This window comes from Zalophus californianus, chromosome 1, assembly GCF_009762305.2.
Source record: "Zalophus californianus isolate mZalCal1 chromosome 1, mZalCal1.pri.v2, whole genome shotgun sequence".
Classification (NCBI taxonomy): domain Eukaryota; kingdom Metazoa; phylum Chordata; class Mammalia; order Carnivora; family Otariidae; genus Zalophus; species Zalophus californianus.
In genome coordinates this window covers 131,687,435-131,700,908 of record NC_045595.1, presented here as the reverse complement: position 1 = coordinate 131,700,908, position 13,474 = coordinate 131,687,435, and the positions used below count along the sequence as shown (strand labels likewise).

The 13,474-nt window shown below is 37.1% G+C and overlaps 1 protein-coding gene across 3 annotated transcripts in view; it reads left to right on the top strand.

The window, feature by feature from the left end:
• CCDC39 (coiled-coil domain containing 39) overlaps positions 1-13,474 on the top strand; it is a 49,564-nt gene that overhangs the window by 22,395 nt on the left and 13,695 nt on the right. For all 3 annotated transcript variants that reach the window (XM_027587487.2, XM_027587488.2, XM_027587486.2), the window contains 2 exons: positions 9,338-9,475; positions 11,633-11,841. In XM_027587487.2, coding sequence (XP_027443288.2) covers positions 9,338-9,475; positions 11,633-11,841 — 347 coding nt within the window. The remainder of the gene's footprint in view (positions 1-9,337; positions 9,476-11,632; positions 11,842-13,474) is intronic.

Genomic DNA, 13,474 nt, shown 5'->3' with positions numbered 1-13,474 from the left:
TTATAATATTTTGAATGACTACTGTTGTTAATAAGATGAAAATGTTCATCTTCCAGTATTTCAGTGTTTATGGTCATATAAAACCTATGTTAGGGGAACCTATATAATATAAACCCTGTGTTAAAGATTAACTGGAGAGTAAGAATGAAGGCGATCATAGACCAGAATGGGATGAGAACCCCAAAGGATAGGAGTCATTTATAGTTTGAAAGGCTTGTGATGAGTGTCCTCTAGTGGTGATAAGAAGAATTGCCTTGAATTCCTTTAGGATGACAAAGGTGAAAGGGAGCTCTTACTTTTTAAAATTAATTAAAAAAAAATTTACAATGACAACATTTTGGTTTTGGAGTGGCTTGTAGCCTGATGAAATTTTTAAAAACTGTTTCTTTAGATTTGTGGAAAAGAACACATGTTTTGGAGGCAGAAACAACTGGTTTTGAATATCAAGTTTATATCAGTACTGCTCCTTTTTTTTTTATTAACATATAATGCATTATTTGTTTCAGGAGTACAGGTCTGTGATTCATCAGTCTTATACAATTCACAGAGCTCACCATAGCGCATACCCTCCCCAGTGTCCATCACCCAGCCACCCCATCCCTCCCATCCCCCTCCACTCCAGCAACCCTTTGTTTCCTGAGATTAAGAGTCTTTCATGGTTTGTCTCCCTCTCTGGTTTTGTCCTGTTTCATTTTTCCCTCCATTGCCCTATGATTCTCTGTCTTATTTCTCAAATTCCACGTATCAGTGAGGTCATATGATTATTTTATTTTTTTTTTTTTTTAAGATTTTATTTATTTATTTGAGAGAGAGAGAGAATGAGAGATAGACAGCATGAGAGGGAAGAGGGTCAGAGGGAGAAGCAGACTCCCCGCTGAGCAGGGAGCCTGATGCGGGACTCGATCCCGGGACTCCAGGATCATGACCTGAGCCGAAGGCAGTCGCTTAACCAACTGAGCCACCCAGGCGCCCAAGGTCATATGATTATTGTCTTTCTCTGATTGACTTTTCGCTCAGCATAATACCTTCTAGTTCCATCCACATTGTTGCAATTGGCAAGATTTCATTTTTTTGATGGCTGCATAATATTCCATTGTATATATATATATATATATATATATATATATGTGTATATATATACATATATATATATACACATATATATATACCACATCTTTTTTATCCATTCATCTGTTGATGGACATCTAGGCTCTTTCCATAGTTTGGCTATTGTGGACATTGCTGCTATAAACATTGGGTGCATGTGCCCCTTCGGATCACTACCTTTATATCTTTGGGGTAAATACCCAGTAGTTCAATTGCTGGGTCATAGGGTAGCTCTATTTTGAACTTTTTGAGGAACTTCCATACTGTTTTCCAGAGTGGCTGCCCCAGTTTGCATTCCCACCAGCAGTGTAGGAGAGTTCCCCTTTCTACATAATCCTCGCCAACATCTGTCATTTCCTGACTTGTTAATTTTAGCCATTCTGACGGGTGTGAGGTGGTATCTCATTGAGGTTTTGATTTGGATTTCCCTGATGCCGAGCGATGTGGAGCACTTTTTCATGTGTCTGTTGGCCATTTGGATGTCTTCTTTGGAAAAATGTCTGTTCATGTCTTCTGCCCATTTCTCGGATTATTTGTTCTTTGGGTGTTGAGTTTGATAAGTTCTTTATAGATTTTGGATACTAGCCCTTTATCTGATATGTCATTTGCAAATATCTTCTCCCATTCTGTCAGTTGTCTTTTGGTTTTGTGGACTGTTTCTTTTGCTGTGCAAAAGCTTTTTATCTTGATGAAGTCCCAATAGTTCATTTTTGCCCTTGCTTCCCTTGCCTTTGGTGATGTGTCTAGGAAGAAGTTGCTGCGGCTGAGGTCAAAGAGGTTGCTGCCTGTGTTCTCCTCAAGGATTTTGATGGATTCCTTTCTCACATTTAGGTCTTTCATACATTTGGAGTCTATTTTTGTGTGTGGTGTAAGGAAATGGTCCCGTTTCATTCTTCTGCATGTGGCTGTCCAGTTTTCCCAACACCATTTGTTGAAGACACTGTCTTTTTTCCATTGGACAGTCTTTCCTGCTTTGTCGAAGATTAGTTGACCATAGAGTTGAGGGTCCATTTCTGGGCTCTCGATTCTGTTCCATTGATCTATGTGTCTGTTTTTGTGCCAGTACCATACTGTCTTGATGATGACAGCTTTGTAACAGCTTGAAGTCCGGGATTGTGAGGCCACCAGCTTTGCTTTCCTTTTTCAACATTTCTCTGGCGATTTAGGGTCTTTTCTGGTTCCATACAAATTTTAGGATTATTTGTTCCATTTCTTTGAAAAAAGTGGATGGTATTTTGATAGGAATTGCATTAAATGTGTAGATTGCTCTAAGTAGCATAGACATTTTCACACTATTTGTTCTTCCAGTCCATGAGCATGGAACGTTTTTCCATTTCTTTGTGTCTTCTTCAATTTCTTTCATGAGTATTCTATAGTTTCTGAGTACAGATATTTTGCCTCTTTGGTTAGATTTATTCCTAGGTATCTTATGGTTTTGGGTCCAATTGTAAATGGGATCGACTCCTTAATTTCTCTTTCTTCTGTCTTGTTGTTGGTGTATAGGAATGCCACTGATTTCTGTGCATTGATTTTATATCCTGCCACTTTACTGAATTCCTGTATGAGTTCTAGCAGTTTTGGGGTGGAGTCTTTTGGGTTTTCCACAGAAAGTATCATACCATCTGCAAAGAGTGAGAGTTTGACTTCTTCTTTGTAGGTTCAGATGCCTTTTATTTCTTTTTGTTGTCTGATTGCTCTGGCTAGGACTTCTAATACTATGTTGAATAGCAGTGGTGATAGTGGACATTCCTGCCATGGACGTTCCTGACCTTAGGGGAAAAGCTCTCAGTTTTTCCCCATTGAGAATGATATTCGCTGTGGGGTTTTCATAGATAGCTTTTATGATATTTAGGTATGTACCCTTTATCCCTACACTCTGAAGAGTTCTAATCAAGAAAGAATGCTGTACTTTGTCAAATGCTTTTTCTGCATCTATTGAGAGGATCATATGGTTCTTGTTCTTTTATTAATGTATTGTATCACATTGATTGATTTGTAGATATTGAACCAACCTTGCAGCCCAGGAATAAATCCCACTTAGTCGTGATGAATAATCATTTTAATGTACTGTTGGATCCTATTGGTTAGTATTTTGGTGAGAATTTTTGCGTCCATGTTCATCAGGGATATTGATCTGTAATTCTCCTTTTTGATGGGGTCTTTGTCTGGTTTTGGAATCAAGGTAATGCTGGCCTCATAAAATGAGTTTGGAAGTTTTCTTTCCATTTCTATTTTTTGGAACAGTTTCAGAAGAATAGGTATTAATTGTTCTTTAAATGTTTGGTAGAATTCCCCTGGGAAGCCATCTGGTCCTAGGCTCTTGTTTGTTGGGAGATTTTTGATTACTGCTTCAATTTCCTTACTGGTTATGGGTCTGTTCAGGTTTTCTATTTCTTCCTTCTTCAGTTTTGGTAGTTTATATGTCTCTAGGAATGCATCCATGTCTTTCACATTGTCTAATTTGCTGGCATATAGTTGCTTATAATAGTTCTTATTATTGTTTGTATTTCTTTGGTGTTGGTTGTCATCTCTCCTGTTTCTTCATGATTCTGTTCATTTGGGTCCTTTCTGTTTTCTTTTTGATAAGTCTGGCCAGGGGTTTATCAATCTTAATTCTTTCAAAGAACCAGCTCCTAGTTTCATTGATCTGTTCTGCTCTTCTTTTTGTTTCTATTTCATTGATTTCTGCTCTGATCTTTATGATTTCTCTTCTCCTGCTGGGTTTAGACTTTATTTGCTGTTCTTCCTCCAGCTCCTTTAGGTGTAGGGTTAGGTTGTGTATTTGAGACCTTTCTTGTTTCTTGAGAAAGGCTTGTATTGCTATATACTTTCTTCATAGGACTGCCTTTGCTGCATCCCAAAGATTTTGAACAGTTAGTTGTATTTTCATTTTCATTTGTTTCCATGAATTTTTAAAAATTCTTTAATTTCCTTCTTGACACATTCATTCTTTAGTAGGATGCTCTTTAGCCTCTATGTATTTCTTTCCAACTTTCCTCTTGTGATTGAGTTCTAGTTTCAAAGCATTATAATCTGAAAACATGCAGAGAACGATCCCAGTCTTTTGGTACTGGTTGACCTGATTTGTGACCCAGGATGTGATCTATTCTGGAGCATGTTCCATATGCACTAGAGAAGAATGTGTATTCTGTTGCTTTGGGATGGATTGTTCTGAGTATATCTGTGAGGTTGCTGGTCCAGTGTGTCATTTAAAGCCTTTATTTCCTTGTTGATCTTTTGCTTAGATGATCTGTCCATTTCAGTGAAGGGGGTGTTAAAATCCCTAGTATAATTGTATTGTCGATGTTTGTTTGATTTTGTTATTAATTGGCTTATATAATTTGCTGCTCTCATGTTAGGGGCATATATATTTAAAACTGTTAGATCTTCGGGCACCTTGGTGGCTCAGTTGTTAAGCGTCTGCCTTCAGCTCAGGTCATGATCCCAGGGTCCTGGGATCGAGTCCCGCATTGGGCTCCCTGATCAGTGGGAAGCCTGCTTCTCCCTCTCCAATGCCCCCTGCTTGTGTTCCTGCTCTCGCTATTTCTCTCTCTGTCAAATAAATAAAATCTTTAAAAAATAAAATAAAATTTAGATCTTGTTGCATAGACCCTTTAAGTATGATATAGTGTCCTTCCTCATCTCTTATTATAGTCTTTTGTTTAAAATCTAATTTGTCTCATATAAGGATTGCCACCCCAGCTTTCTTTTGATGTCTATTAGCATGGTAAATGTTTTTCCACCCCCTCACTTTAAATTTGGAGGTGTCTTTGGGTCTAAAATGAGTCTCTTGCAGATAGTATATCGATGGGTCTTGTTTTTTTATCCAAGCTGGTACCCTGTGTCTTTTGACTGGGGCATTTAGCCCATTTACATTCAGGTTAACTATTGAAAGATATGAATTCAGTGCCATTGTATTGCCTGTAAGGTGACTATTATTGTATATTGTCTCTGTTCCTTTCTGGTCTATGTTACTTTTAGGCTCTCTCTTTACTTAGAGGACCCCTTTCAATATTTCTTGTAGGACTGGTTTGGTGTTTGCAAATTCTTTTAGTTTTTGTTTGTCCTGGAAGCTTTTTATCTCTTCTTCTATTTTCAGTTACAGACTAGCTGGGTATAGTATTTTTGGCTGCATATTGTTCTCATTTAGTGCCCTGAATATATCATGCCAGTCCTTTCTGGCCTGCCAGGTCTCTGTGCATAGGTTTGCTGCCATTCTAATGTTTCTACCATTGTAGGTTATAGACCTCTTGTCCTTAGCTGCTTTTAGGATTATCTCTTTGTCTCTGAGACTTTTAAGTTTTACTATTAGATGTCGGGGTGTTGACCTATTTTTATTGATTTTGAGGGGGGGTTCTCTGTGCCTCCTGGATTTTGATGCCTGTTTCCTTCCTCAAATTAGGGAAGTTCTCCGTTGTAATTTGCTCCAGTATACCTTCTGCCCCTCTCTCTCTTTCTTCTTTTGGGATCCCAATTATTCTAATATTGTTTCATCTTATGGTATCCCTTATCTCTCGAATTCTGCTCTCGTGATCCAGTAGTTGTTTATCTCTCATTTTCTCAGCTTCTTTATTCTCCATCATTTGGTCTTCTCTATCACTAATTCTCTCTTCTGCCTCATTTATCCTAGCAGTTAGAGCCTCCATTTGATTGCACCTCATTAATAGCCTTTTTGATTTTGACTTGGTTAGATTTTAGTTCTTTTATTTCTCCAGAAAGGGATTCTCTAGTATCTTCTATGTTTTTTTTCAAGCCCAGCTAGTATCTTTATAATCATCATTCTGAACTCTGGTTCTGACATCTTACTAATGTCTGTATTGATTAGGTCCCTGGCAGTCAGTATTGTCTCTTGTCTTTTTTTATTTTTGAGTTAAGTTTTTCCATTTTGTCATTTTGTCCAGAGGAGAATAGATGAATGAGAGAACAAAATGCTAAAAGGGTAACAGCGACCCCAGAAAAATATACACTAAGCAAATCAGAAGAGATCTGAAACCGGGGGGAAAAGAAGGAAAAAAAAATTTTGTTTTTGATCAAGCTGGTGAATAGAACAGAGCCACACACTAGATTTTGGGTGTATCTTGGTCTGTTAGAAGAAACTGCCTCCCAAAATTTTAAAGAATGAAAAACTTATATATATATATGGGTAAATATGATAAAGGGATGGAATATGAATATAAAGATAAAAATTTAAAAATATTTTAAAAGAATTGATAAGTTTGTTGAAAAAAGAAAAGAAAAATTTAAAAAAAGAAAAAAAAAAGGAGAGAATGTGATCAGGTGGGAGACTAGAACAAAGCCATACACTAGATTTAGGGTATATTTTGGTCTGTTAGAAGAAACTGTATCTCAAAATTTTAAAGAAAGAAAAACATATATATACAAAAAATAAGATTAAATACAATGAAGGGATAGAATTTGTAAAGTGAAAATTAAAAAAAAATTTAAAAAAGCAATTGATAAAATATGTTGGTTGAAAAAGGAAAGAAGAAAAATTAAAAAAAATAGAAAAAGAAAAAATAAAGAAAATTAAAAAATTAACTTTGAAAGACTAAAGAATCATGGGAAAAAAAGCCACGAATTCTATGTGCAGTATTCCTCTAGCAATGGAGTTCTGCCGTTCTCATTGATTGGTAAACTTGGTCTTGGCTGGATGTTCTTGCTGATCTTCTGGGGGAGGGGCCTGTTGCCATGGTTCTCAAATGTCTTTGCCGGAGGTGGAATTGCCCCGCCCTTGTCAGGGGCCAGGCTAAGTAATCTTCTTGGGTTTGCTCTCGGGAGCTGTTGTTCCCTACAAGCTTTCCGTACAGCTTTGGAGGATGAGAATGAAAATGGCGGCCTCCCTGTCTCTGGTCCCGGAGTTGTGGAGAACTGGGGCCCCACTCCTCAGTGTGCCCCCAGAGAAAAGCAGTCAATCACTCCCGTCTCCCCATTCTCCGGCCGCACTCCGTGCTCACCTAAGCAAATCAGAAGAGAAGGCTCATCTGGCCTGTGACCGAGCATTTCTATCTCTGGCGCACGACCCCATTGGGGACTCCAAACCCAGCAGATCCCTGCCATGCACTCTGCGCCACTCCTCCTGGGGGAGGAAGGAGAGTCTCCTGGATCTGCCACTTGTTGGGTCCCTGCTGGAAGAGCAGTGGCCCCACTGTGCTGCAGATCACGGTTTATGGCAACCCCGAGCTGAGAGCCCACTCCTCGGCTCTGTCTCTGCAGCCGGCTTCCCTGCTCCGATACCTGGGAGCTCTGCCACATTCAGGCACCCCCAGTCTTTCTGTAACCCCAAGGGTCCTGAGACCACACTGTCCCAGCGAGGGTTCCACCCCCTGCTTAGCCTCTGGAGCGATATTCCTCAGTGGAGCCGACTTGTAAAAGTTCCGATTTTGTGCTCTGCTCTATCACTTGCCGGTAGTGGCTGATGGAGGCTCCCTCCCCGCATGGTCTATCTTCCCAAATATCGCCTCGGATTCACTTCTCCGCATGTCCTACCTTCCAGAAAGTGGTTGCTTTTCTGTTCATAGAATTGCTGCTATTCTTTTCTTAGATATCCTTTTGAGTTTGTAGGTGTTCAGAGTGGTTTGATACCTATCTAGCTGAATTCCTGGGTACTCCTCTGTCATCTTGCTCCTCCCTCTCAGGATTGCTACTTTAAATTTTCTGAGCCCTAGTTAACTGAGCCTTAGTTAACTAATCTATTAAATGAAAGAAAATATTTGATTTTATTTTAGGGCATTTGGGAGAATTAGAAGCAACGTGTATCTTAACACAGTGCTTTTAGTAGGTATTCAATAAATGGTTTTGTTTTAATTACATAGAATATGAGGAGAATATTAATGCTACATAATGATAGGAGGGTGACATTTGTATGCCAGCATGTTTCTTGACCCTGGTGTGAATTGTGTCTGTTTTGCTGTGTGGAAATGATTCTAGTGTTCTGCCTTTTAACTACTCTGGGGCTCTATCCATTATACAGTTGACTAGTACTTTTGCCTATCCCAACTCTGGTTTTAACAGAGAGATAAATAAATTAAAAGAAATGCAAGTGAAGTTTTAAAGATATTGAAGCTAGTTAACCTTCTAATGAAGGTCTGCTCTTCTCAATAGTACCATGAGATTGTCAAGTCATTCTGCATTACCTCTCCCATGCCATTCCATTTCCTATTTTGCATAATAGAAACTAATTCCTTCTGGTTGAAAATCACCTTAAGTTAAAATTTTTTCATTCTAAAAGTTAATTTTATGAAATCACATCTTTATACAAAAAAAAAAAATTCCTCTTCTTACTGTCTTGCTGCAATCTTAGGTCTTGATACCTAAGAAAAATACAGGCAATGAGAGAGGCATAGGAGGGAGGCAGAGAGAGAGTAAAAGACAGAGGAGAGAGGAACAGAACTAGGTCTTGGAACTATAAAGTTTTTGCTTTAGGTACCCAGAGGGGACTATGAGCACAAACCTTGTTCTGAGGTCTGGGTGAGTGGAGAGATGTAGATTGTTATAAAGCTAGGAAACTGATATCTGGGTATGTGTGACACATTTATGTATCTGATGGACTTAGATCTTTTCTAGCATTTTTCTCTCTAGCAATATGTGATTATACATGTAATTAAATAATAGTAAGAATTCATGACCCTTCTATGTGTCAAACACTGTTGTACATACTCTTTGACAGTAACATCTTTAATCCTCACAGCAGCTCAGGGAGGTAGGTACTGTCATCTCCATTTTAGAAATGAGGAAACTAAAGAAGAATAGGTTGCCCACCAGGGTCAGATGACTAATGTGTAATTATGGCCATCTGATTCTAGAGCTTGTACCATGAACCAAAACACTATGCTGTTTTAGACCATGAAGGTTTTTGCCTTCTGTGACTTGGGTTGAATCAAATAATAAACTTAAAAGGTGAGCTGTGTACTGAACCGATGCTTGGCTTCCTCCTATTTCTCCCCATAAATGGCAGTCACCCAATAATTCAGGTCGAACTGTACATAATATTTACCAGAACTATTGAACCCAAACCAAATCCAAAAAATCAGTAAGTGATAAAAATGAAAATGTTTCTGTGTGAATATCCACATGTATTATATTAGAAACATTAGAGCATGAAGAATGAGATTTAAAAATCGAATTATTATAAATATTCAATGGAGCATATAATTTAATGTAAGATATGTTTAATACTATGTATTTAATATTATTTTAAAATATGTATTTCACCTCTTTTCCCTTTTTATAGAATGATCTTTATTTTATCAAGAAGTCAAACAGTAAAAATTGTGATGAAAAACAGTTCCTCATGACCAAAATAAATGAACTAAATCTTTTCAATGACAGATCAGAGAAAGAACTTAATAAAACCAAAGCTTTGAAACAGGTGCAGTAAAATCATATGTGTATGAAATATTAAAAACCACATTTTAATGCTAACTATGGAAAATTTTAAAAATATACCAATTTATAAAGATGAAAATAAATCACTGTATATAAGATAAGGTGTTAACGTTATATTATTTCCTTGTAGTCTTTTGAAGAAAATTGGCTTTATATATGTTATTTTTAAAAAATTTTAAATATATTCTCTATTTCCATGTATGTTTGCAAGCATTAAATATTGAACATTAAATATTCTTTAAAAATTATTTTTAAAGGCTTTCTACAGTTTATTGCATGCAAGTTACCATAATTTATTTAACCATCTCCTGTTTTTCGTGTTTCTTTTGTGTTTAATTTCCAATGTTTGGTTATTCTAAATAGTACTATCAGGGGCGTCTGGCTGGCTCAGTCAGTGGAGCATGCGACTCTTGTTCTCAAGGTCATGAGTTTGAGCCCCACATTGGGTGTGGAGCCCACTTAAAAAAAATAGTACTACCATATACCATGCATATATATCACTGTATAGTTATTTAATGAGTTAGGAAAAATTTATAATTGTATAATTATGGTCCAAAAAGAATGAATATTTTCAGTATCTTGAAACTATTTTCTTTTTTTTGAAATACTTTATTTTATTTGAGAGAGAGAGAGCATGTGCGAACAGGGGGAGTGGCAGAGGGAGAGAGGGAAACTCTGAAGCGGACTCCATGCTGAGCGGGGAGCTCCACAAAGGACTTGCTCTCATGACCCTGAAATCATGACATGAGCCGAAACCAAGAGTCGGGTGGTCAACTGACTGAGCCACCCAGGTGCCCCCAAACTATTTTCAAGCCAAATTGTCTTCTTCTAGAGGGTTCATTTAATACTCCCACCAGCAGTGTGTAAGCATTCTATTTTACTCACCACCAGTAAGGCTGGATATTATAATTTATAAAATTGTTAACTTGATGGGCAAACGTATTTCATTGTTTTAGTCTGTATTTTTTAAGTTGGTGACACGTGAAAACATTTCATGTTTCAACATAAAATATTTATGTTTAAATAAAAATGTTTAAGGGTGCCTGGGTGGCTCAGTGGGTTAAGTGTCTGGCTTTTGCTTTCTGCGCAAGTCATGATCTCAGGGTTGTGGGATTGAGCCTCGCATGGGCTCTGCACTGTGCGTGGAGCCTGCTTGGGTTTCTCTCCCTCTCCCTCTGTGGTCCCCTCCCCCCGCCACTTGTGCATGCTCTCTCCCTCTCGAAAAAATGTTCAAAACATTTTTTTCTAGTATGTTATATTCCATAATCTTTCTTTTTTGGATTTCTAGATTTTTATCTTAGCTCATATTTCCATTAGAAGGTTTATATTTTTGAATTGCTTTGCAAAAGACCTTCATATGTAAAAATATTAACTGTCATAAATATTGTCAATATTTTTTCCACTTATCTTTAAATTTTTATTCAGTTTTTTGACATTAAAAACTTTTTTTAACATCAAATATTTGTTTTTCCCTGCATAATTTTTATACTTAGAAACTTCTTTGTCATACTAAAAATCAAACAAATGTTTACTATTTCAGTAACTGCATTGGTTTTCTCTCTTACATTAAAATTTTCATTAATCTGGAATTTATTTTGGTACATTTGAGATGTAGGGATCTAATCTTTTCTCCACCTGAAAAGCTATGTTTTGAAATAATAAAGTCTTATGTTCTGGAGTGTTTGTTTCTGGGCTTTCTATTCTGAAAATTGATCTATTTGTGTACTCTTGTGTCAGTACTCTATCCATGACTGAATTGTTTAGAATAAACATTTATTTACATGTTGTTTTGTGAGATTTAGTTTAGAATATAAAAATTTTCATCCACAGGACTATATGTATTTCCTGGATAGTAAGTTTCAATTTTGGGAATAACTTCTTCCTTTTTTTTTATTAGTAAAACTTAAATTTCAAATTGAATTATAATAAGACTTGAAATAAATCCTTTTCTTAAAAAGTGAAGAAAAACCAAGAGTCATCACTCAGAGCAATCTAAATTTAATCCTAGTTATCTTGGTCAGTGGTCAAATTAGAAAAAGTTATATTTTCAAGTTTGACTTCTGTGGCAATAAAAGAAAATATTATGGATTGGGTATAATAGTAATTATTTCAGTATCTGACAATTTTGTTATGTTGACAGGATTTGATGATAGAAGACAATCTTTTAAAACTTGAAGTTAAACGTACTAGAGAAATGCTTCACAGTAAGGCAGAAGAAGTACTTTCTCTGGAAAAAAGAAAGCAGCAATTAAACACAGCTATGGAAGAACGAATCGAAGAAATTAAAGTTCACAAAACAATGCTTGCATCACAAATAAGATATGTTGAGCAAGAACGGCAGAACATAAGGTAATTCAAGTTTTAAAATACTGCTAAAATTTTTTGAAAATGTAAGCGTGATGTCAGAAGAACTGGATGATCATCTTTTACTTATTTGAAAAGGCTTTTAATTTATTGGACACATCTTAGTCATAAACCTATGGTTTTTCCTCCTCCTTTCCTTTGGCTAACTCCTAATTCTTTAGATTATCCCTTTTGTAGTGAGATCACTAATTCCCTTGGAACTGATTTTCGAGTATTTTTTTTAAAGATTTTATTTATTTATTTGACAGAGAGAGACACAGTGAGAGAGGGAACACAAGCAGGGGGAGTGGGAGAGGGAGAAGCAGGCTTCCCACTGAGGAGGGAGCCTGATGTGCGACTCGATCCCAGGACCTTGGGACCATGACCTGAGCCAAAGGCAGACGCTTAACGACTGAGCCACCCAGGCGCCCTCAAGTATGTTTTGTGGGGAGAGTTCAATAACATGTTTTGCCATGGCTGCATTTATTTATTTATTTATTAAAAGATTTTATTTATTTATTTGACAGAGAGAGAGAGACAGCGAGAGAGGGAACACAAACGGGGAGTGGGAGAGGGAGAAGCAGGCTTCCCACTGAGCAGGGAGCCTGATGTGGAGCTCAATCCCAGGACCCTGAGATCATGACCTGAGCCAAAATCAAGAGTTAGATGCTCAACGGCCTGAGCCACATAGGTGCCCTACCTGCTACTTTTTAAAATGTTTCTGTCAATGTTGTTTCCTTTTAAATCATTTCATTTTTGGTTTGTTACTAGCATTATAGAAATACAGTTGATTTCTATAAAGAATCTATTAACTTTGCTTAAACTCTTATTAATTCTGGCAGTTGATCGGTAGATTCTAATTTCTAGGTATTTCATTTACATCAATTGCAAATAACAGTTTTGTGTCTCCCTTTTCAGTCTTTATAACCTTCCATTTCCTCCTTCTCCCAGCCCTTGGTAACTACCATTCTTTCTGTCTGTATGAAATTGCCTGCTTTAGATACTTCATGTAAGTGGAATCATGCAGTATTTGTCTTTTGTGACTGGCTTATTCCACTTAGCATAATATCCTCAGGTTCATCTATGTAGCATGTGATGCAATTTCCTTTTAAGGGTGAATAATATTCCATTACATGTATATACCACATTTAGTGTATCCATTCATCTGTCCATGGATGTTTGGGTTGCTTTACCTCTTGGCTATTATGAATAAAATGCTGCTATTAACATCGGGGTGCTGAGATTTCTTCAAGTACCTGCTTTTGATTTTTTTTGGCTATCTAACTGGAAGTGGGATTGCTGTATCATATGGTAGTTCTATTTGTCATTTTTTGAGGAACTGCCATACTGTTTTCCATAGTGGTTGCATCATTTTACAGTTCCACCAATAATGCACAAGGGTTCCAATTTCTCCATATTATTGCCAGTACTTTTTTTTTTAAAGATTTTATTTATTCATTTGATAGAGATAGATACAGTGAGAGAGGGCCAGTACTTTTTTTTTAAAAAAAAGATTTTGTTTATTTATTTGATACAGAGTGAGCACAAGCAGTGGGGAGCAGAGTGAGAGGGAGAGGCAGACTCCCCACTGAGCAGGCAGCCCGATGTGGGGCTCCATCCCAGGACCCTGAGATCAACA